The sequence below is a fragment of the Phoca vitulina genome, unplaced genomic scaffold (genome assembly GCF_004348235.1).
Source record: "Phoca vitulina isolate PV1807 unplaced genomic scaffold, GSC_HSeal_1.0 scaffold21, whole genome shotgun sequence".
Lineage (NCBI taxonomy): Eukaryota > Metazoa > Chordata > Mammalia > Carnivora > Phocidae > Phoca > Phoca vitulina.
In genome coordinates this window covers 11,776,938-11,798,337 of record NW_022589724.1, presented here as the reverse complement: position 1 = coordinate 11,798,337, position 21,400 = coordinate 11,776,938, and the positions used below count along the sequence as shown (strand labels likewise).

General features: G+C 39.8%; 1 protein-coding gene across 7 annotated transcripts in view; it reads left to right on the top strand.

Moving 5' to 3' along the window:
• LPAR1 (lysophosphatidic acid receptor 1) overlaps nucleotides 1–21,400 on the top strand; it is a 134,695-nt gene that overhangs the window by 67,497 nt on the left and 45,798 nt on the right. For all 7 annotated transcript variants that reach the window (XM_032418175.1, XM_032418173.1, XM_032418174.1 and 4 more), the window contains exon 3: nucleotides 11,417–12,164. In XM_032418175.1, coding sequence (XP_032274066.1) covers nucleotides 11,417–12,164 — 748 coding nt within the window. The remainder of the gene's footprint in view (nucleotides 1–11,416; nucleotides 12,165–21,400) is intronic.

Sequence of the window (21,400 nt, the reverse complement as noted above, 5' to 3'; positions counted from 1 at the left end):
GTGATTATTGGCCATTAAGGTTTCCTCTTCTGTGAATTACCTATCCTTATCTCTGCCTGTTCTAATATTGGATTGTTTGGCTTTTCCTTTTTGATTTGTAGGAAGTTTTTACATTTCACTGTAAGCCTTTTTTGTGTGCATTGCCAGAATTTCTTTTAGTTTTCAGCTTTTCTTTTGTCATTATAAAGTTCTTTGCAGCACAGAACTCTCAGATTTCTAATTAGTCCTATTTTGTCAATGTGTTGGCCTTGTTTGGAAAAATCTGTGGGTTATAAATATGTGCCTTATTTTCTTCTAAAAGTTTTAGAGATTTATTTGTCACACGTCTTTATATTACCCGAAATTGATTTCTGTGTATGTGGCATAGATAATCAGTTTATTTTTTTTATATAGATGAACAGTTATGCCATTTTCTCCATTGATGGGTAAAGCATGTCTCTTGTCAAGTTTCTGGCTCTCTATTCCACTGGGCCATTCATGTATTTCTGTGACAATATCACAATGTCTTAACTACTATGACTTTAAAATAAAATGTGGCATTCTATAGGACATCTAGTTCTTTGTCTTCCGTTATCCCCAGATATTCTGATTCTTTTATACCTCCATATCAGTGTTCAGGGAACCTGTCAAGCACCATGATGAATCCTTTGGGATTTTTCATTTTATTGCACTGAATTAATAGCTTCATAGTGGGAATATTGACATCTTAATATCTTTCTCTACCCATAAAATATTTTCTCTGCTTAGGTTTTCTTGTAAGCTTTGAATATTAAGATTTATTCTTAGATACATTAGAGATTTTGTTCTTGTAAATGAGTTCTTCTTAAAATAATGACCTAAAAATATTTTTTGTGGTGTTTCTGTAGGAAAACAGCTGATTCATGTGACTTGATATTTAATCTAGCAAACTTGCTAAACTCTACTGATACAGTCATCTTTGCATTTTCTATGTAACTGATTATCTCATTTGTGAAAAACAATAGGTTTTTTCTTTTCCAATTTTTTTTTTTTTTTACTGTTTGGCTATGACCACCAGTACATGTTAAAAAGCAATTGGTTTCATTTCTGTTTTTAAAGGGAATGCTTCCATCAACAATGACAATTGCCATGGACCTTTTATCGCGTTAAAGAAGCTCCCTTCTAATTCTAGATTGCAAAATTATGAAAGGGCACTACAATTTGCCAAACACATTCTTCTCATGTCTATTGAAATGATCATTGGCTTTTTTTCTTTCCTTGAATTTGTTTGTGTGGTGAATTATATTAGATATTTAAATGTTAGGTCATCTTTGCATTCTGGATTAAACCCTATTTAGTCTTGATTTATAAAATTATATTTGTCATAAAATTATATTTGTATATTTATATGATATATAATTACATGTATGTTCTAATATAATATATAAATATATAAATGTATAATATATATTATGAATATATAATATATTTAGGAGCTCTTACTTATATTCCTAAAAAATATTGGCTAATAATTTCTTTTGCTTTTAATTTCCTTGTTTGTTCTTGTAACATAGTTATGCTGGCTTCATACAAAGATAACCAAATAAACTTTGAAAATATGAAACCAAAACAGTAGGGGCACCTGGGTGGCTCAGTTGGTTAAGTGTCTTACTCTTGGTCTCGGCTCAGATCATGATCTTGAGGTCATGAGATTGAGCCCCACATTGGGCTCCATGCTCAGCATGGAGTCTACTTGGGACTATCTCTCCTTCTCCCTCTGTACCCTCCCCCGCCCCCCACCACCGCGCATGCATGTGCTCGCTCTCAAGTAAATAAATCTTAAAAAAAAAAAAAAAAGAAACCGGTAATATCAAGTAATTTTATGTAGGTTTGAAAACAAATGGAAGTACAGTGCTGAGGGCAGTAACACATAGGATGGGAGCAGAGGCATTGGAGGGAAAGCGTGCATCCAGGAAGATCACCTTTAGATCAAGTATGCATGTCAAATCTGATATTGTGATAGTCTTTAATCTGATATGCTTGGGGCTAATCCTGCTTTGGACTGTTCTGCTGGTTCTCACATGTGATATTCCTCGTGTGTCCTGTTCTTTCGGGTGCTGAGTTTGTCTTTGGTGTGCCTGCACTGAGGTCTGGCCCCCCGGAGAGGTTTGCTGCATGCTCGTGCCAGGCAGTGTGGAGCAGGAGGAGGGGGGGGTGGGGATATCACGCGCTCAGGACCATGGTTCATGGTCATTCTCCTGTGGCTTCGCAGACCGGACAGGTAAGTTGAACTTAAGATCTCAACTATATGTGATGTATAGGCTTGGGGTCATGACTCTTAAGGGAGACTTTTATCTATTTCCTAGCCTGGAGCCGAAGCGGAGACAGACAGACTTCCTTGTTTTCCCCAGTGCAACAGGGTAGATTCCCTGCATCTCCCCACCCCCCCACCCCCCCCCCACCCGCCACCCCCACCCCCGCTACTCTTTTACTGATAAGGAGATCTTCAAGCCTTCTAGCTTAGTGATTGTTCTCAGTTCTAGCTCACTGCATCTGTCAAGGCTCAGGGCTCATCATCTTCCCAGTAATATTTAATGCCCTGTCTCCATAACCTGACAGTGTGCTGCCGGGGTGGCCTATCGCCTTGGCTTTAACTCAGTAATGCATTGAGAAGAGTATTATATTTTCCCCATAACCTCTTAATCCTCTTAGTGATTGTTTTTTTCATTCCTTCCTCTTAGGACCAACTCAACATTTTCTCTTTGGAAATTTGATAAGTATAATGTTGCCCACTTTATCTCTGCCCCTTGCAAGGGGCTCTAACAGATACAAAGTATTTTCATTAGTGTGCAATTTGCTTTCCATAGTTTCTCTTTACATATGTACACATCCTATTCATATACATTGTTATTTTATAAGAAGTAGCATTTTATGTACCTTTTCAGGTAAACTTTCAAAAATCTTGTAGTTGCCTGTTCTCCACCTATGGTAAGAATTCTAGCTTTCAGGGGTGCCTGGGTGGTTCAGTCAGTTAAGCATCTGACTCTTGATTTTGGCTCAAGTCATGATCTCAGGGTCGTGAGATCAAGGCCCGCGTAGGGCTCTGCTCTGAGCGTGGAACCTGCTTAAGATTCTCTCTCTCCCCCTCTGCCAACCCCCCTAAAAAAAAGCTTTCAAACATTTTTCGTTACTGTCAGCATTGTTTTGTGGCCCATTTTCTAGTTCTAGTGGCAGATCCTTTCACTTTTTTTGTTTCTAATTTGAGGCTCTAAATGGGGTGAAAACTTTTTCTTAATAGAGACGGCATTTAATTCTGTGCTCTTCTAATTTTTTCTTTTTTTTTTGGAAGGGGGAAGAAATGTGTAGAAGGCCTGATTATTTTAGATTGAGGAACTTGAATTGCAGGGGACTTAGAAAGCATTCATACCTTGCTTTACAAATAAGAAAATCACCATTCCAGGCAGTTATGGGACTTACTGAAGACTAGTTAGCTGTCCCCAGCATCGGAATCAGGAAGAAGCTTTCACTCCATTGTTGTACTTTAGCAGAAGTGGGAAACTAAGCTTGATTTATGTCTTATGACTGGTCCTTTATCCAGCGTAGAGTAAAATCTCCTTTTTAGAATGTCAGTTGCGTACACACTTACTTTTTATCTAAATAGTTACTAAATCACAAAGGTTTAATTACCAGTCTGTGACTAAATTATTGTCTCAGGAGATTAAAAAACCACACTGGGTGGACTATGAGAGGACCTGCAGCAGGCATCAGGGGTATTTGGTACCCCGGCAAGGCGTAGTGTCATGCAATGCCCCGCCCCTACCTGCATTCCATAGATGTGTGTGGGTGCACAAACAAGTACATGTAGTGCATAGTGAAGATGAACACCGTATGTGCCTCTTTAGAGTTCAGGCTTGGCAGAATTGTTATGACTTCTTTCGAGATCACATGATAGGGTGAGGTAAACTTCTCAGATTGGGAACATCTGCTCTGCAGAGCAGCCAAGAGGCCTCCTCCCTCTGGCCCATCATCCTGAGATGTAATTGGTGGATGTGAAAAGGGCCTGAATGTGGACTTCTCTTTTTAGCATGGAGGACAGTATTTTTGGAATAATCCTGTTTTATTTACATCTTTGTTCCTTGGGCAGTGCAGAATTCTGCAACTTCTCTGATTACAGAGAAGTTTCTAACTATAGTGATTTGGATTTTAGCATTATAAACTTTTTAAAAGTATTGAGTTTTGTCTGATCATATTTTTGTTTTCCCTAGATTTCCTATGATAAATATGATAATTATTCAATGAGGTGGTTTTTAAACATTTTTGAAAATTACTGTTACAACTGAAATAGCCCTTCTTGATTCTTTCTTGAGAAAGAAGAGAAAATGAACATTTACGTACTTCTCCCTCATTTCAAGCTCTTACTGATAAAGTGATTTTAATTCTAGATTAAGTTATTTTTATAAGCACACTGTCGAGAATTATTTTTGATATTTGCTCTAAGTTTTAGAACCACACGAAGAGCAGTGACTTAGATTCCTACGTTTTAGGGCTTTTGATGCTTGCTGCCACTGTTTTTGCTCGGTTATGTTTTTTAGGAAGGAAATGTAGATGATGTTCTTTGTGACCTGCCACATTTCTGAAACCGTTGTATATTATCCTCATGTGGGAACATCAGTATAGTTGTTTGTGGAATTTATGGACCTCGTTTTCTCCATTTAATGGAGATTTTGATTGCTAGTGTTCTGTCCTTTGGAATTTTTCTGTCGCAGTAGCTTGGCAATACCCCATTTTGTCTCTCTTTCTCTAGATACTTGATTTGTTTGCTTTTTGTTTATTTTTGTTGTTTTTTTATACCTAAAGAATTTTTATCTTTACCCTTGAGATTGCAAAATCTAACCAAGCTATATCTAAATTCTAGTTGCTTTTAATTAACTCTGTTTTGTAATTTATATAAACGCAAACCAGTAATCTGAGGTCTTTCTTCTTAAGCAGTAACTTATGTTTCAAGCTATCTTACTTCAGCTTTGTCCTAATCTTTCTTGGATTCTTAGTATAACTAGGAATCCAGTATAACTAGATGTTTCCCTTTATGTGCCTCCTTTCCTTTTATTCTTGTCATCTCTGACCTTCTCTGAGTGCTGGGTGAATTTCTTCAATATGTCTTCGACTTGCCATTTCAAGTTTTCTGGAATTTTTACACTTTATTTCATTGTTTGAATTGCTGTTTTTAATTCAAAAGTTGTTTTTCATCTCTTTGGTGGGCACAATAGCGGTTTTTCAAAGATGTCCATTATTTAACCTCTGGAACCTGTGAACATGCTGCTTTACTGGGCAAGATGTGATTCACTTAAGGATTTTGACATGGGGAGATTATCCTAGGTTATCTGGGTAGTCTCAAGTGTAATCACAAGGGTCCCTAAATGTGGAAAGCGGGGGGAGGGGGTAGGAAGAGTCGGTGTTAGAATAATGCAATGTGAGGAAGACTTGATTGGCTGTTGGCTGGCTTTGAGGAGGGAAAGGGGCCATGAACCAAGGAATGTGGACAGTCTCTAGAAATTGGAAAAGACAAGAAAAATTCACTGTAGGACCTTTGGAAAGGAACACAGCTCTGCTAACATGGTGATTTTAGCCCAGTGAGAGACCCACTTTGGACTTCTGACCTCCACAATTATAAGATAATAAATTTGTATTTAAGCTACGTGGTGATTTGTTACAGTAGCAGTAGGAAACTATTACAATCTCCATGTAGTTTTTACTGGTTTTTTGCTTTGTTTTTGTGTGTGTGTGTGTGTGTGTTCATGATGGCTTGTTCTCTTTTCAGTGCTAGTACCCTAACAAAGTATTTTGAGAATACAAATCAGAAATATCCTGTAATTTAATCTTTTTCTTTTTACCTCTTTTATTCCCCCCATAAATCTGCTCAAGGAGAGGTGTTTTCTGTTCTTCGGAAGGGTCCTCTCCTCTGAGGTTGCATTTTTGTCTTACTGTATTTGATCTTTTTTTTTTTTTTTCTGCTTTTTGTATTGTTATAGGCATGACTGCCTGAATGCATTATAGTCCAATCATAGTTGAGTTAGATTCTCTCAGAGCTCGATTTGGGTTTCTGCTTAAATCCCTTGGGTCCTGAAGAAGTGAGAAAGCCTGTTGACACTACCCCCAGCCACTCTGCTGGGGTCTCCTTCACCTATACTCCAAGCCTCCTCCTTTTTGCAGATGAAAAGAGAGGTGATTTCATTCTTCTTTCAGTTCAGCCCTGTTACATTCAATCCAGCTGACATTCCTCTGACGTTTTCTCAGGTATATTCTACCCTTACTGTTTTCATTCCAGGCATATTTTATGCTGTCTTAATATTTAGCTGGCAATTTTTATGAAATATAAAGTTCTTACCCAGAATTCTCTTGATACAGATAATAATAATTTAGCTCAGTTTTCTTATTTCACAGATGATAAAACTGGGGCTCAAACAATCATGTAAGTTATGTCATTAGATGTGGTATGGTGTTTACTATTCAAATTTTTGAGAGATTAAAGATGGCAGAGGACTTGGATACCTGCCATTTGCTGATGTGATATATGGGATACCAGCAGAGAATATCTGTCAGTTTTCTTCTTCTTAGTATATTGTGGCTTCAAAAGACAATTTGCACTGTCTTATGTTTTCCTCCTTAACTGTTTAGTTTTCCTAAGTTGGGAAGAGCGAAGAAGCTGCACATACCATCTCTTGACTTTGTTAGCAGTTGGTGTTCAGAAGTTGGAATGCTGTGAAATACTGTGTGCTTGGTATTTGATTTAAAAATGTATTTGTCCAGAGAAAGTAAATGGTTATAGAGGCTAAAAGAAAGAGTTTTGCATTTATAGTTATAATTTATTTTTTTGTGTATCGTATGTCCTTTGTAGAAAGGAAACTTGTAAACATTTCTGGAATTTATTAATGCAACCAAAGTATAGTTAGCATCTAATCTAACAGTTGGATGCTGTACAACAGTGAACAAGAAAGTTAGAATTTCTGCTCTCATAGGGTTTATGGCCTAGTATGAGGAAGTGTTAATTGAGCAATTATTATACAGTAAGTGTTGTTGTGAGATAAATGCAGGGAATTGTAGTAGAAAAACCTTGCCTAGACTTGGGGATGTCTGGGGAAACTGACTAGAAAGAATAACCTTTCAACTGCATGAGGAATGAGAGCAAGGGAGCCAGGTGAAAATTGGGGGACGATAGTTCTAAGCCAGTGGGCCAGTGGGAGTCAAAGTGTGGTCTCTGGACCAGCAGCATCAGTATCACCTGGAGACTCACTTTACATCTACTGAATCAGAAATTTTCAGGATGTGGCCAGTAATCTGTGTTTTAGAAACCCTCCAAGTGATTTTGGTAGAGAAAACCACTGTTCTGAGAAGCAGAGATGAGGGAGAGCACAACATGTTACATAGAGCGGAAGAAGAGAGTTGGAAGTCATTAATAGTTTGAATTGAGGCTGGAGGGCAGGTGAGAACTGATAAGGTGGTTGAAGAGTTTAGGTTTTTATCATAAGTGCACTTGTAAGCCATTGAAGCATTTTCAGTAGGAGAAGAGCTTGGTCAACGGTGTCTTTTAGAAAGATCACTAGAGAGGAGATTGGCACTGGGTAGAAAGAACACTTAGGAAACCACTATAGCAATAATGCTGGTGGTGGTAATGATAATAATAGTAGTAATAATAATAATGTAGTAATAATGCTTAGGAAACCACTGTAGTAAGAAAGTAATAGTATTACTACCACTGTAGTGATAATAATTTCGTGAGGATGGAATAGAGAGGTTTAGTAGATGCTTAGCAAGGAGAATATATGGGATTTGGTTATTAAGTAATGAGGCTGAGGGAGAAGAAGGCATTCCCAGGTTTAGCCCTCAGGCCACTGGAGAGAGAGTAGTTCTCTAGCGTCTCTAGCCTCTGGAATAGAAGAAGATGGAAAGAGCAAGTTGGGGATCATAAGGAAGATTATGAGTTTGAATTTGGTTTTAAGCAGAGACTGAGTACTGAGTATCCTATGGGGTAGTTAATCCAAGATACCAGTAGGCAATTTGATATTTGCCTAGAGCTTAGGAAAAAAGTATGGGTTAAATACATAGATATGGGAGTATTGAGGGTATATAAAATAATTGAGATCTTGGGAGGACATATTAGAAAACTCAGTGAAAATGTGTTGGCTGAGTATATAACTAGTGTAGAAATATCAGTATTGTGTAGAGCATGGGGACCCATCAGAAATGACTGAGAAGGACCAGCCATAGAGAAGAATCAAAAGCCAGGAGAGTATGATGTCATGAAAGCCAATGAAAGAGAATTTTCTGAAAAGGGCTTTTCAGTCACATATCTAATGCTCTGAAGACAAGATTGGTGTTACTTTGGGAAGTTATATGGAACTAAAGAATTTAAGGGAGTGGATCTGACGGAGGGATTGGGTCAGAAGCGCCCTACTATAGTTAATGGAAATATTAGTGAGAGAGAAAGCAATTGGCTATGAAGGAGAAAAATTATCAAAGCTGAAAGGTGAAATGAGATCATGAGGGACTTTCTTTTTTCTTTTAAAAGATGGTGGAAACTAAACTTCCCTGAACATAGATAGGAAAGATTCAGGAGAGCGGGGAGGGAGAGAAGGAGGAGTGAGGGGGAGTTGAAGATACAAGAAGGAGAAAGGAAACAATTTCTAGAACAAGGTTCTTGAAATAGTAGGAGTTCACAACACTTGGATGGCAAAAGCTACACCCCTTCCATTGTAACAGAAGAGGAAGAAAGGATGGATTCTTGAATAGCTGATTTTGTCTTTTGTCAAAAGAGAACAGTAGGTAAGCTTAAATTAGCCACTTTGGAGAAGATAGGGAATGACAGGGGAAAATCAGACCCCTTGTGCTCCTGAAGTCTCTGTTGAGGTTAGACGTCATGAATTTAGATCAGAATCAATCTGCCAGATATGTCGATTTTCTCAAACATTTCTCAGAAGCCTTGGTGTAGGTGTGGAAGTGGCAACCAATTGCATTCAGCCAAGACTGGTGTTATTCCAAGAGACTGTCATGGAAGTACAGTGGGGCAAGTAGACTGAAGGAGAAAGGTCTCTTCTTCCTTATCTGAAGTTACAAAATTCAAGGTCTGACAACTGAAGATTTTTTCATAATTCACTTTGTGGCAAAACCTGCTCAGAATGAATTTATGTGGGCTATTTATAACTTTTATTTAACAAATTTAATGTATAAATATATTTTGCCATAGAAAATAATGTGTATGATTATGGAACGAGGCTCCAAATTTTGATGGGGATTTACATCATCTAAGGATTATCTACTGTGTAAGTGTTCTTAAAACCAGAAAAAAAATTGAATTCTGAAGGATCTGACCTCAGAATCTTCAAGGAGAGACTGTGTTCCTGTGTTATCAATAGTCAATGACTATGAAATCTAAGCTGTATAAGGAAAAGGGGGAAGACAGAGTAATCCAGTGGGGAAAGGTAGGAATCTTAAGGAAATAGATGACTTCAAAGAACTGATGTATTGGGGATCAAATGAGAAAATTGGAAGAATGGGAAGTGTGGTGAGTAATTAAAATGTACCTTTTATTTCCAAAGGGAGACGGTTCTGAGTGGTTACAAAGTTCAGGGTGTGACCATGGGAGTGGGCAGCTGAGTTGTAATGGAATAGGAGGTCATTAGGGATGAGGTCAAGAAACTGAGAGGCAAGAAAATTAGATGAAATAGCCAGAAGACTGGAAAGATTTGTCATGGGACATGACAAATCAGGTTCTCAGACCTCCAATGAATGAGACTTTTTGGAAAGTATATGAAATTACCAAAATGTGTAAGACAAGGTCTTCACTCTTTTCTTGGGCCATGATCTCCTTAAGAAACAGCTGATAAATAATGATATACATGGTAAGTGTAATGATAGAAACATGATCTAAAAGCTCTTAAACTCTAAATGAAGAGAGACTAAATGTCTGGACAAGTCAGAAGACTAACCATTTAATAAGCATTTCACACTCTTTAGGAATGTTCAGTGTTTGGTAAACATTTATGCACAACCTATGGATATTCAGTAGAACATTGGATCAAAAATAGTGGTTAAAACTCATATTTGTTAAGTCATTGGTTAAACATACAAGATAAAAAGTTAGGATGTGAGCTGTCTTTAAATAATTTCTGATTCTAGGAGTCTCAGACAAACTCAAGGCTTCAGGAAAATGATTTATTCTATTTGATGTGTAATTTTCTCATTTTTCCTTTATGTTACTGTTTATTTTCTAATTTTATTTTATTTTATTTATTTATTTATTTATTTATTTTTTTTAAAGATTTTATTTATTTATTTGACAGAGAGAGACACAGCGAGAGAGGGAACACAAGCAGGGGGAGTGGGAGAGGGAGAAGTAGGCTTCCTGCGGAACAGGGAGCCCGATGCGGGGCTCGATCCCAGGACCCTGGGATCATGACCTGAGCCGAAGGCAGACGCTTAACGACTGAGCCACCCAGGCACCCCAATTTTCTAATTTTATTTTAATAGTTTTATTGACTACCTATATTCTGTTATAAACTTGCTCAGTCCCTTTTGGATTCAAGTGAGAATAATTAATAAATGAGTGTATTCTAATTGATGCTGAAAAATAAGAAAACACGTAGTAAAACATGATCACTTCACATTTTGGAAAACCTTGAAGTGCCCTTCACTTTTTGTTGAGCAGCATCAAAGTGTCAACTACTCTTTGGAGGTTACATTAGGTAACCTATTTCTTATGTCCTCCAAAGAGGAAAAAAGTTCTCTAATGTCATAGATTGGTCGACAAATGCTATTCTGGGGATAAGGAGTCATGGGGGTAGACAGTGCTGACCACAGGAATGTCGAACAGCAAATACTGGCTTTGGGCAAAGCAGCTTTGATGCATAGTGACCTCTTTGAAATGTTGGTACTGGTGGTCCTTGTGGGGACTGCATTACAAAGTGTTTGTCACAGATCGAACATACTATGTGAGAACAGAAATGCAGAATAATGGAGCAATAATACCCTATCTATAAACCAACTATGTTTACAGATTCCCTAAATAACAGGTCAAAATAGGTTTCACGACGGTAAATATTCCAATTGCAATTCTCTGCACAATTTTTCATCTGTCTCATGTATTTTAGGCAAGATTTCTGGGCCATGTGGCTTTTCTAGTAGACTTCATTGACCTGCAACCACCAAGCACAGACCTTGTCATTTATTTACTACAACTGTCTTTAATCTTGGGGACAGTAAGACACTGAAAAGCCTTGGGGTTTCAACATAATAGAATGTTACGCAGGATCAGATTTTCAGATTCTTTGCTTCTGTGTGTGTGTGTGTGTGTGTGTGTGTGTGTGTGTGTGTGTGTTTTGGCCACGTTTACCATACTATAAGTCTTTAAATTTGGATCTGTGGTTTCTTCTTTCTTTTTCATCTTTCTTCCTTTCTCTTTTAGTTCACAGCCATGAATGAACCACAGTGCTTCTACAATGAGTCCATTGCCTTCTTTTATAACCGGAGTGGAAAGTATCTTGCCACAGAATGGAACACGGTCAGCAAGCTGGTGATGGGACTTGGAATCACTGTCTGTATCTTCATCATGTTGGCCAACCTACTGGTCATGGTAGCAATCTATGTCAACCGCCGCTTCCATTTTCCTATTTATTACTTAATGGCTAATCTGGCTGCTGCAGACTTCTTTGCTGGGTTGGCTTATTTCTACCTAATGTTCAACACAGGACCCAACACTCGGAGATTGACTGTCAGCACGTGGCTCCTCCGCCAGGGCCTCATTGACACCAGCCTGACGGCGTCTGTGGCCAACTTACTGGCTATTGCGATTGAGAGGCACATTACGGTTTTCCGCATGCAGCTCCACACACGGATGAGCAACCGGCGGGTGGTGGTGGTGATTGTGGTCATCTGGACTATGGCCATTGTCATGGGTGCTATCCCCAGTGTGGGCTGGAACTGTATCTGCGATATCGAAAATTGTTCCAACATGGCACCCCTCTACAGTGACTCTTACTTAGTGTTCTGGGCTATTTTCAACTTGGTGACCTTTGTCGTCATGGTGGTTCTCTATGCTCATATCTTTGGCTATGTTCGCCAGAGGACTATGAGAATGTCTCGGCATAGTTCTGGACCCCGGAGGAATCGGGATACCATGATGAGTCTTCTGAAGACTGTGGTCATTGTGCTTGGTAAGTTTTGTCTTGACTGTTAACTTACTTCATGGATTATCAGTGGCTTAATATAAAACCATATTAATTTATGATAGTGGTAGACAAATGAACATACAGGAATTACAAGGGGGATGAGGCACTTTACAACAAATGTCTGGGATGAAGTCAGCATACAAGTCTTTCTACAGTTGCAGAATTGGTTTTGGGGAAATGTCTCAGTGATGTGCTGTAAATAATATGATGTGAAAGGGGTCATTAATGAGTTTAGCTATCAAGTATTGAAAATACTGGCTTTCAAAGGGTTTCCTTACAGCCCAAATTGTGTTACCTTTGCCTTGTGGTCTCTTTATTACAGATTTTCAGATAGTAAGAGCTTTTATATAATGTGAATATGCTTTCATATATAGTTGTTTTTATGAGACTCTTTCTAAATAAGTTATCTTTCACATTCTGTAGTTGTAACTATAAACATGCTGAAGTTTTGTATAGATTTGCTGCACAAAATAACATTCTATGGCCATCTTTATGGAAACTTATGTTTTCATCAATTTTCTGTTTTTAGTGGTGGAAATTCATATTTCAAGGTGAAGAGCAAGATTTTATTTTCTATACACTCAGATAACTTCTGCCTTTCGCTATTTTTCTTAGATGTAAACTCATGGTAAGGATCAGGGGAATATATTTATTCATTTATGTACTCAGAAAATAGTTCTGAGCACCTAATACATTCCAGACCCTATGCTGACTCCTGGCCATGTACCCAAGAAGAGGACAAGCACAGAACATTTCTTTTTGAGCTTAGAATACCTGTTTTAAAAGTTCACCCAGTGAGGGACACCTGGGTGGAACAGTAGGTTAAGCGTCTGACTGTTGGTTTCAGTTTGGGTTGTCATTTTGGGATGGTGAGATTGAGCCCTGTGTTGGGCTGCATGCTCAGTGTGTTGTCTGCTTGGGACTCTCTCTCCCTCTTCCTCCCTACCCCCCGTTCTCACTCTCTTTCTCTCAAATAATAAATCTTTTTTTAAAAATAAAAAATAAAAAGTAAAAGTTCACCCAGTGAGAATTTGTTTAAATAATTACCCTACTGAATTACATTTTCTCCACGGGCTACATTCAGATTAATGTTTGACCACAATTTAAAAATATTTAAAAAAATCTTTAGCATTTCATCTTTTCCCATGGAAATTCACTGGGAAGTTCCTATAAGGCTCATTGCGTCAATTTGTAGAGCAGTGTTGAATGAACGTAACCTGGATTGTGTGGCTCCTTGGGAAGTCTGGGACTTGTATTAATTTGAGCCACTGGAAAGAGAGCCCTAATTATGGCTAACTAAGCTAACATTCTGGTTGATGCATTAGTCCCGTCCATTTTTGGTTAGGGTGAATACATCCAGGAGATCATACCTGAGTATCCTGCTTGTGACCCTCTGGTAGACCTCTAAGAATAAAAACAAAACCTTGAAATTGCTGACACAACAGAAGCCCTGTCTTAGTTTACCATGATTGTTATTTTTGTATGAAATTAAGTAACATGAGATATTTTACTTCTGCATTGACTCAAATAGTTTTTTATTTACTGATGTTCTGAATGTTGGTTGAAACTTTTCATATGGGTGTACTTTTTCTATTACTATCTCAAGTACTGCTTATATATATATAGTTCACAGAAATACCAGTAAACAATGACTGCTGAACTTGGACTATGAACCTAAGTTGTTTTAATTTTGCCCTTTTTATAATGCCTAGCACCTTCTGGTATGTAGTAAGCTTTAATGATTCATATAAAATTAACTTTTGTGCCTCATTGGATTGTTTTATAGGTTAAATGAGAATTATTTTGAGGGTTTATGGGGCAACAGTTTTGGTGTAGATCTGCCCCTAAGTGCCCCTCCCATGCCACCATGCCAACCCCAAACATGAAAATAAGAGAATGTTGCCCTCTGAGGTTTAAACTAGTAGCCTCTATAAAGACTGAATATGGGTAACTATCTCTGGAATGAATAACATGATTTCTGTAGGGGTGTGATGGAAGAAATTTTAGAACATGGAAAACTCCAATCAGGGTGATAGGTGAAGAAATTTGGTGAAGCAAGATGTGTATATGATTGTAATATGGGAAGGAGAAATTAAATGGACTGCAGCATTTTTGAGAAAAGCAACAAGAATGGGAGAATGGGTGGCGTGAGGGAATGGGTCGTTGGAAAGCTTAAAATAGGGAATTCACAATCCTCAACAGTCGGATGTTTGTCAAGGTGATGCCTGATACCATTCATACAATGTATTCCTCTGCTTGAATCCTGTGTAGTCATAATGGTTGCATGGAGGACATGGCTTGGTCTTATAGAAACTAGTCTACTCGAAGCTGTTTCCACTGTAAATTCACTTATTGACCATCAGGTCTTGTGGGTGCACATTTGGTTTTTTATATCTGCCCTTTCTGCCAGATTGCCAGCTCTGTGATGGCCGGTAGGGATTGTAATGACGTGTTGTCCATTTTGTCCACATTATTTGTCATAGTATCTGGCACAAAGTAGATGCTTATTAAGTAACTGTTGAATGAATAAGCGTGGTGCAAAACCAAGTCATTGAGCCTTCGAAACTGAGGAACAGAGAGAGCCATGGTGAATTCACTAAGCTAATGCCACTGTATTCAGCCATGATGCAGAAGCGAGACCTAGCTACACTCCTATCACGTTCGGTGCCTTCCAGACAAATACAACAGCTTGGGAAGTGACTCAGTAATAAGTTTATTTTACTTTCATTTATTGTGGGGATGATTAAGGTTTAATTAATTTTGTTAGAAACCTTCAGTGTCCATTTTACCGTGTACTCTGGGTTTCAGACCTGTTCAGTTTCCATGATCAACAAAAGATGTGTTGGCCAACAAGTCACACTCCTAGGAGTCAACATGAAGTAAAGACATCTTTGAGATGTATCATGGTCATACCGGTAGCAATTTTTCAGAACGAGGTTGTATATAAGCTACTTTTGAGTACTGAATCTTAATATTTTTATTTGTCAAATACGCACCATTAATCATGTGCCTAACCCTACTCTACCTGAGAAATTAGTATTAGTAAAAAACAAAAAACAAACCCCCAAAAACAGCCCTACAGAGTATAGGTACCATTATCTATTTGTTATCTTCACTCTCCAGAGGTGACACCTGAGGTCTGGAGAGATGAGGTAACTTGCTGAGGGTCACGCCGCTGGTTAAGGACAGAGGCTAGAATACATTTCAGGCACTCTGGTTCCAGAGTCTTTTTTTTTTTTTTTTAAACCTCCGTGCAATCCTGCCTCTATAATGAAAACAACTATTAGCACATGGCTGTATTTTGTTACAAAGTTCCAACAGCTCTGTGCTACTTAATTGAAACATTGTGATCCCATTAGTTGCCTCGCTGCCTGTGCCTTGTTTCCTGTGATGAAGAAATCTCGAAGGAACATTCCTTTCCTCCTTTTCCTTCTGCTAAAGATGCTCACGACGGTCATTTTGTTAGTCCCTTTCCAGTGCTTGGTGTTGGAGCACCGGGAACCGACTGCTTCTGATTGAGGGAGTGTTTTGCACAAGGTGTAGTTCACTTGAGGGTTCAAGGTCCCGGCAAGAAGTCATGTGATCCTTCCCCAGGCTTGAATTCTCCCTACTTGGCATTTTACCAAGAATTCCTTTTGCGTGTGTTCTGTAGTTGGATCAGAGTGGCAGTCAAGAAGTTCTTCCTTATTTGACCATGGTCTATCTTGAGTTGTAAGTCCTTGCCTTTCTTGCTGTATTCCTCGTGTTGACCCTTGTGTTGGGGATAATTAGAAAAGCAAAGAACCAGGATTTGGAAGGAGAATAATATTTACTGTTGTGGAGGTCTTGGCGTCTTAGTCCCGGGAGAGAGGGACATAAAGCCAAATAAATCCAGGTGGGGCTTATCTCTTTGGGGAGCAAGGAGGAGTCATGGTTTTTTCCAGTTTGATCTGCTCTGGCTGGAAATGATCACCACTGAAGCCAAATTACTACTTATTACCTGTGTACTCTGTGCCAGGGTCAATACCTGGCACCACTCTTCATGCACCGTTTCTAATCTTACACCAAGGAAAGTTGCATTTCCCCTGTTTTATACTGAGGGAACTGAGTTAAGTTGGGGCAAGGAACTTGTTCAAGATCATACATTTTGTCAGTGGCAGAAGTGGAATTGAGCTGTCCGGTGGTCATAGACCATGACCCACCATCACGGGGCACTGGCTCTCCGCACACCATACAAGAAACTGTTACTGGTGGTAATAATAGTGGTGGTGACCAGCTGAGTTGAATGAAGCCCATTGTTTTGTGTTCACTCCAATGAAAGATAATTTAGCCAGTATCCTGTTAGCAAATCTTTATGTACTTCTCTATTTAATTCAACAAACATGTTGAGTGCTAATGATCGTGCTAAGGGATAAAAAGATGAAGAAGGTGAACTCCATTTTACAGAGCTTAGGGTGCAGTAGAGGAGATAAAGAGCTACGGAAGCCGTTGGGGCCACATGCTAGTAGAGGTATGGGCAGAGTGATCCCAGGTGGAGGGAGGGGAGGCCTCCCAGAGAAGGCAGTACGGAGCGGAGGTCTCGATGCCTGTGGAGGACTTGGCCATTCTGTAGGATGCAGGCGGAGAAGCTAAGCAATGGCAGGAGCAGTGTTCCTCACCTCTGGGGAACCGAAGTAGTCAGGTGTCACTAGCGTGTGGTGGAGAGCTGTGACTGGAGAGTCAAAGCCTTCATAACATACCAAGGCATTTAGGCTTCTGTCCGTAGGTGATCAAAGGTGGTGAGGGTTTCTCCAAGATAACACCAATTCCTTATAGGGGCTATCGTGTAATTTGTCATCCAAATGGAGATGCTTTGGGTAGTGAAAACAGGCACTAACTGATTGGAATGCAGGAGAAACAGGTGTAAACCGGGTCTGGGCAATGCAGGATGTGTGGTCACTCTACTTCTAGGTTCTGCTTTTTGTTTGTTTGTTTATATTCTTTCCACATTTTCTTTTGGCTTTTTAAATGTAGATTTCAACACTGGATTTGATCTGTTATATAGATGGTGAAGAACTTCTGTTTTTTGTTTCTGTTTTGTTTTAAAGCAAGGCTCTATCCAGATTTAGAATTTTAGAGCTGAAAGAGTCCTTGTAAATTACAAATAGAACAAAACAAATGACACCATCCAACTCCCTAATTGTACAAAAAAAGAGAGAGAGAGAGACTGAAGCTCCCAAGCTAGTTGAGAAATTTAGATCTGAATTCTCTGGTGGCCCAAGCCAAGATCCAGGTTTGACTGGATCTTGACTGACTGACTGACTTCCAGAAAGGTTCTCTTCACTACATATGTCTCCATGTTGTTCAGTTCCATCCACAGTTGCCATCATTTTCTTCCTTGTGAACATCAGCATGTATTTATGGGGCTAGCCAGCCACCCACGGTGTGTGTGTGTGTGTTTTCTCAGTTAATATTCATCAAGGTAGATGACTCTGGGATCTATCTCGACTCTGCCATTAACCATCTGGGTGATTCTGGGCAAGTCACTTTCTCTGTGCATTAACTTCTCTGTACTTTCATCTGTAGGAGGAAGTTGGCTAATTTGATTTCCAAGATTACAGTTCTGCTTATTACTCTGTCAACAAAACGATAAGGACATAACTATCATGGATCAACCACGTAGAATTCTCTAGTAGAAAACACAGAAATAGAAACGGAATAATAGCAGGGGATTATGATCTTTCTCCATATCACCTTCTTTTTTATTTATTTATGTATTTGACAGAGAGACACAGTGAGAGAGGGAACGCAAGCAGGGGGAGTGGGAGAGGGAGAAGCAGGCTTCCCGCTGAGCAGGGAGCCCAGTGTGGGGCTTGATCCCAGGACCCTGGGATCATGACCTGACCTGAAGGCAGACGCCTAACAACTGAGCCACCCAGGCGCCCCTCCATATCACCTTCTTTAATAATTAGCTTTCAATCTCTATTCCCCATTAAAGGGAGTGGCACATTTATAGAGGATAATCTCAAATGAATTGTTTTGCTTTACTCTCCCATAGAGAGCTCTGTGACGGGAAGAGAAGGCTTCCCAGTCGGTCCCGTCGCTAGAGGAAAGGAGTGGATACAAGAGGCTCTTATTCCCTGGCCACCGGTGACCAGCTACACATCCTGTTGCTCTGCAGAAGAACCAGAGCCACCCCAAGTCTCCTGATGTCCCTGTGGCATCCCTGTTAAGACCTCTTTGAGGTGGAACCTAAGAGAATATTCATGAGAGCCCTGATTGTCTGGCCAGCCCTGAGGCTGGCTTGGCACCCTGGGTGTGGTCAGGAGAGACACCCCACAGAAGCCCCACAGTGCTGCCCAGACCCCAAGTCCTCGGCCCTGGTCAAAAGCGAAAACAACTTTCAAATACCAGTTCTTTATACCCTTTTGTTGCCCAGCTCCATTCAAATATTTTTACTCAGAAGAAACTTTTAAACAGAAACAAAAAATAAAAATACCACATAAACCTCACAGAGTTTCTTTTGAGGTGTGGACAGAGTAGCCAGAACATGAAGCTCTTTCTTATTTTAGGTCTGATTCAGACTTTGTATTCCTGGCGGCTCCTGTCCCCATATGAATGCTGCACAGACATTTGTCCTTATCTTTAAAGGTCCTAAAGGATGCAAAGATTCCTAGACTGGTGTGTGGTGACCCCTGGGAATCCACTGTTGCTGAGGGCCTGAGAGCTTAGGTTTGGAATAAGATAGGCCAGAGTTGAGAATTCAAGTTCTGACTCTTCTCTTACTCATTTCGTAACCGTGAGTGGGTGATTTAATCTCTCTGAGCCTCAGTTTCAGAATTAATAGAAGAAGCCTAGTAGGACCTTTCTCAAGTGATTAGGAGCACTTGATGAGCTGACTCGCGTGAAGCAAAGGTAGCCAGGGTCCAGCTAATGTAAAACACTGAGTGGTAGCAAATATCCTCATCACTATTAGGTCTTGTCGGCATGTGCACCTTCCCCTTTTCTCTCCTCCTGCCATACCCACAGACCAGCAGATGTACGACAGTGGATTTGGTGGTTGAGATAGTGCTTCCTTTTTATGACATGGTATAAAAGTCCTACTGTGTTTCGGCAGCTCTTGGCTCCAATAACAGGCGGTACTTTTTATTCGGCCTGGCCGTTGCTTTTCCAGAGATCTATCTGTACTGCAGAGGTGTCTGCATCTTACTTCCTGAGCCTCGGCTCTATGTATTGGAAGTCCTGTTAGCATCATAAGTAATGGCAGTTTTGACCTGGTAACTCTCTGAAGATTAAATGGCGTTAACCATTAAAATGAATTTGGAAAAAAAAAAAAAAAAAAGAATTTGAAATGGAACAGGCCACTCTGCCAATATCTATTAGAAGGGGTCATCAGGGGGCGCCTGGGTGGCTCAGTCGTTAAGCATCTGCCTTCGGCTCAGGTCATGATCCCAGGGTCCTGGGATCGAGCCCCGCATCGGGCTCCCTGCTCCATGGGAAGCCTGCTTCTCCCTCTCCCACTTCCCCTGCTGGTGTTCCCTCTCTCGCTCTGTCTCTCTCTGTCAAATAAATAAAATCTTAAAAAAAAAAAAAGGGTCATCAGGGGGCGCCTGGGTGGCACAGTCGGTTAAGCATCCGACTCTTGGTGTCAGCTCAGGTTGTGATCTCAGAGTGGTGAGATCGAGCCCCACGTCGGGCTCTGTGCTCAGTGCGGAGTCTGCTTAACACCTTAACACTCTCTCTCCCTCTGCCTCTGACCCTCTGCTACCCCTGCACCTCTCCCCATTGCCCTGCTCGTACACATGCTCTCTGTCTCTCAAATAAATAAATCTTAAAAAAAAAAAAAAAAAAAAGGGTCTTCAGTTCCTTCAAATGGATGTGCTGTGCTTAGGCCACAGCTGACAGCCCAGCCACCGTTTAGGGCACCATTCTGTTTGCTTTTGACCTACAGTGAGGGACCATGTTTGGCATAAATGGAAGAATAGCCAGAGGTTGGGGTCATGACACCTTATTGCTGTTCTCTGTTCAGGCCCAGCTTTACAGTGTATCCAGCTAGGATTACCTTAGTTGGGGCCTCATCACTGTTCACCTGGAAAGAAAAGGATAAAAGATATTTAACTCCTAATTTCTCACTGCTACTTCATCAGTCTCCTTGTAGTATCATTATGGACATTCCATGATGGCGGGGCTTTATCTTATTTCCCAGCACCTAGAACAGGGCCTAGCAGTTAGCCAACTCTAGATATTTGTTGAATAAATCAGTGAAATATACCTTTTATTCTGTATAGAATTTTGCAGGCTCCCTAGTAACAATAGAAATATACCTGTATAGCTTGAAATTCAATGCAATGTATTAATGAGCCTCATTCAAAGGGGTGTTTATTATAAGGTAGTTATAATAAGGCAGTTCCACATCCTGCCAGTCAAGGACATTTTTTTAGGCTGGGTTCCAGCCTGAGCTTGTTAATAATAGTTTATTTTGCCAACAGACATGTATTGAATGTCTAATAGGCCCTCTGTTAAGGAGGAGGGATGCAAAGATCAGTGAAAATACAGGCCCTGTTCTCAAGGAGCTCTCGTTTTAGTAGATCAGGATAGATAATTTAAGTAAATGCAATATAGTATGGTAAATAAAATACGCAAGGTGCTGTGGGAATGCTGTCTTCCCATTGGGCAGTATCAGGAAAGACTTCATGATGGTGATTAGGAGTTACATCTTAGATGATATATTAGCGTTTGCCATGTGAACCCCAGCAGAGAAATAATTTCAGTAAGATATTCTTGGTACTCTGAGTTGAATTAAATATTCAGTCACCTCCTTATGTTACAGTTAATGTCACTTAGATATGACAGTAACTCCTGTTAGGCTTGCAAATCTGCTGGGGGCGGGAGGGAAAGCTTGCATAATTTTAAGACAATATTGTGCCTATCATTTTTTGGCCTACGTTTGTGCACTGGTATAATACATTTTTTTTTAATTGGCCATAGTAAGCAGTTTCACATGCAATTGTTTGTAAAGTAAATGAGTTTGGTTACAGGAAAGGGATGAATTTCTACATGTGCAAACTAACATCCTGTGGGAAGTAAGAAGGGCTCTGTAGTGACATGTATGTTTCAGGACCTGAAAGATTATTGCCAGGAAATAGCGACACCTACACTTACAATAAACACACGTATGTGCATGGGAATTGCCAGATTTAGCAAATAAAAATAATGTTTATGGGATGTGCTAAGAAAAGTACTCATTGTTTATCTGAAAGTCA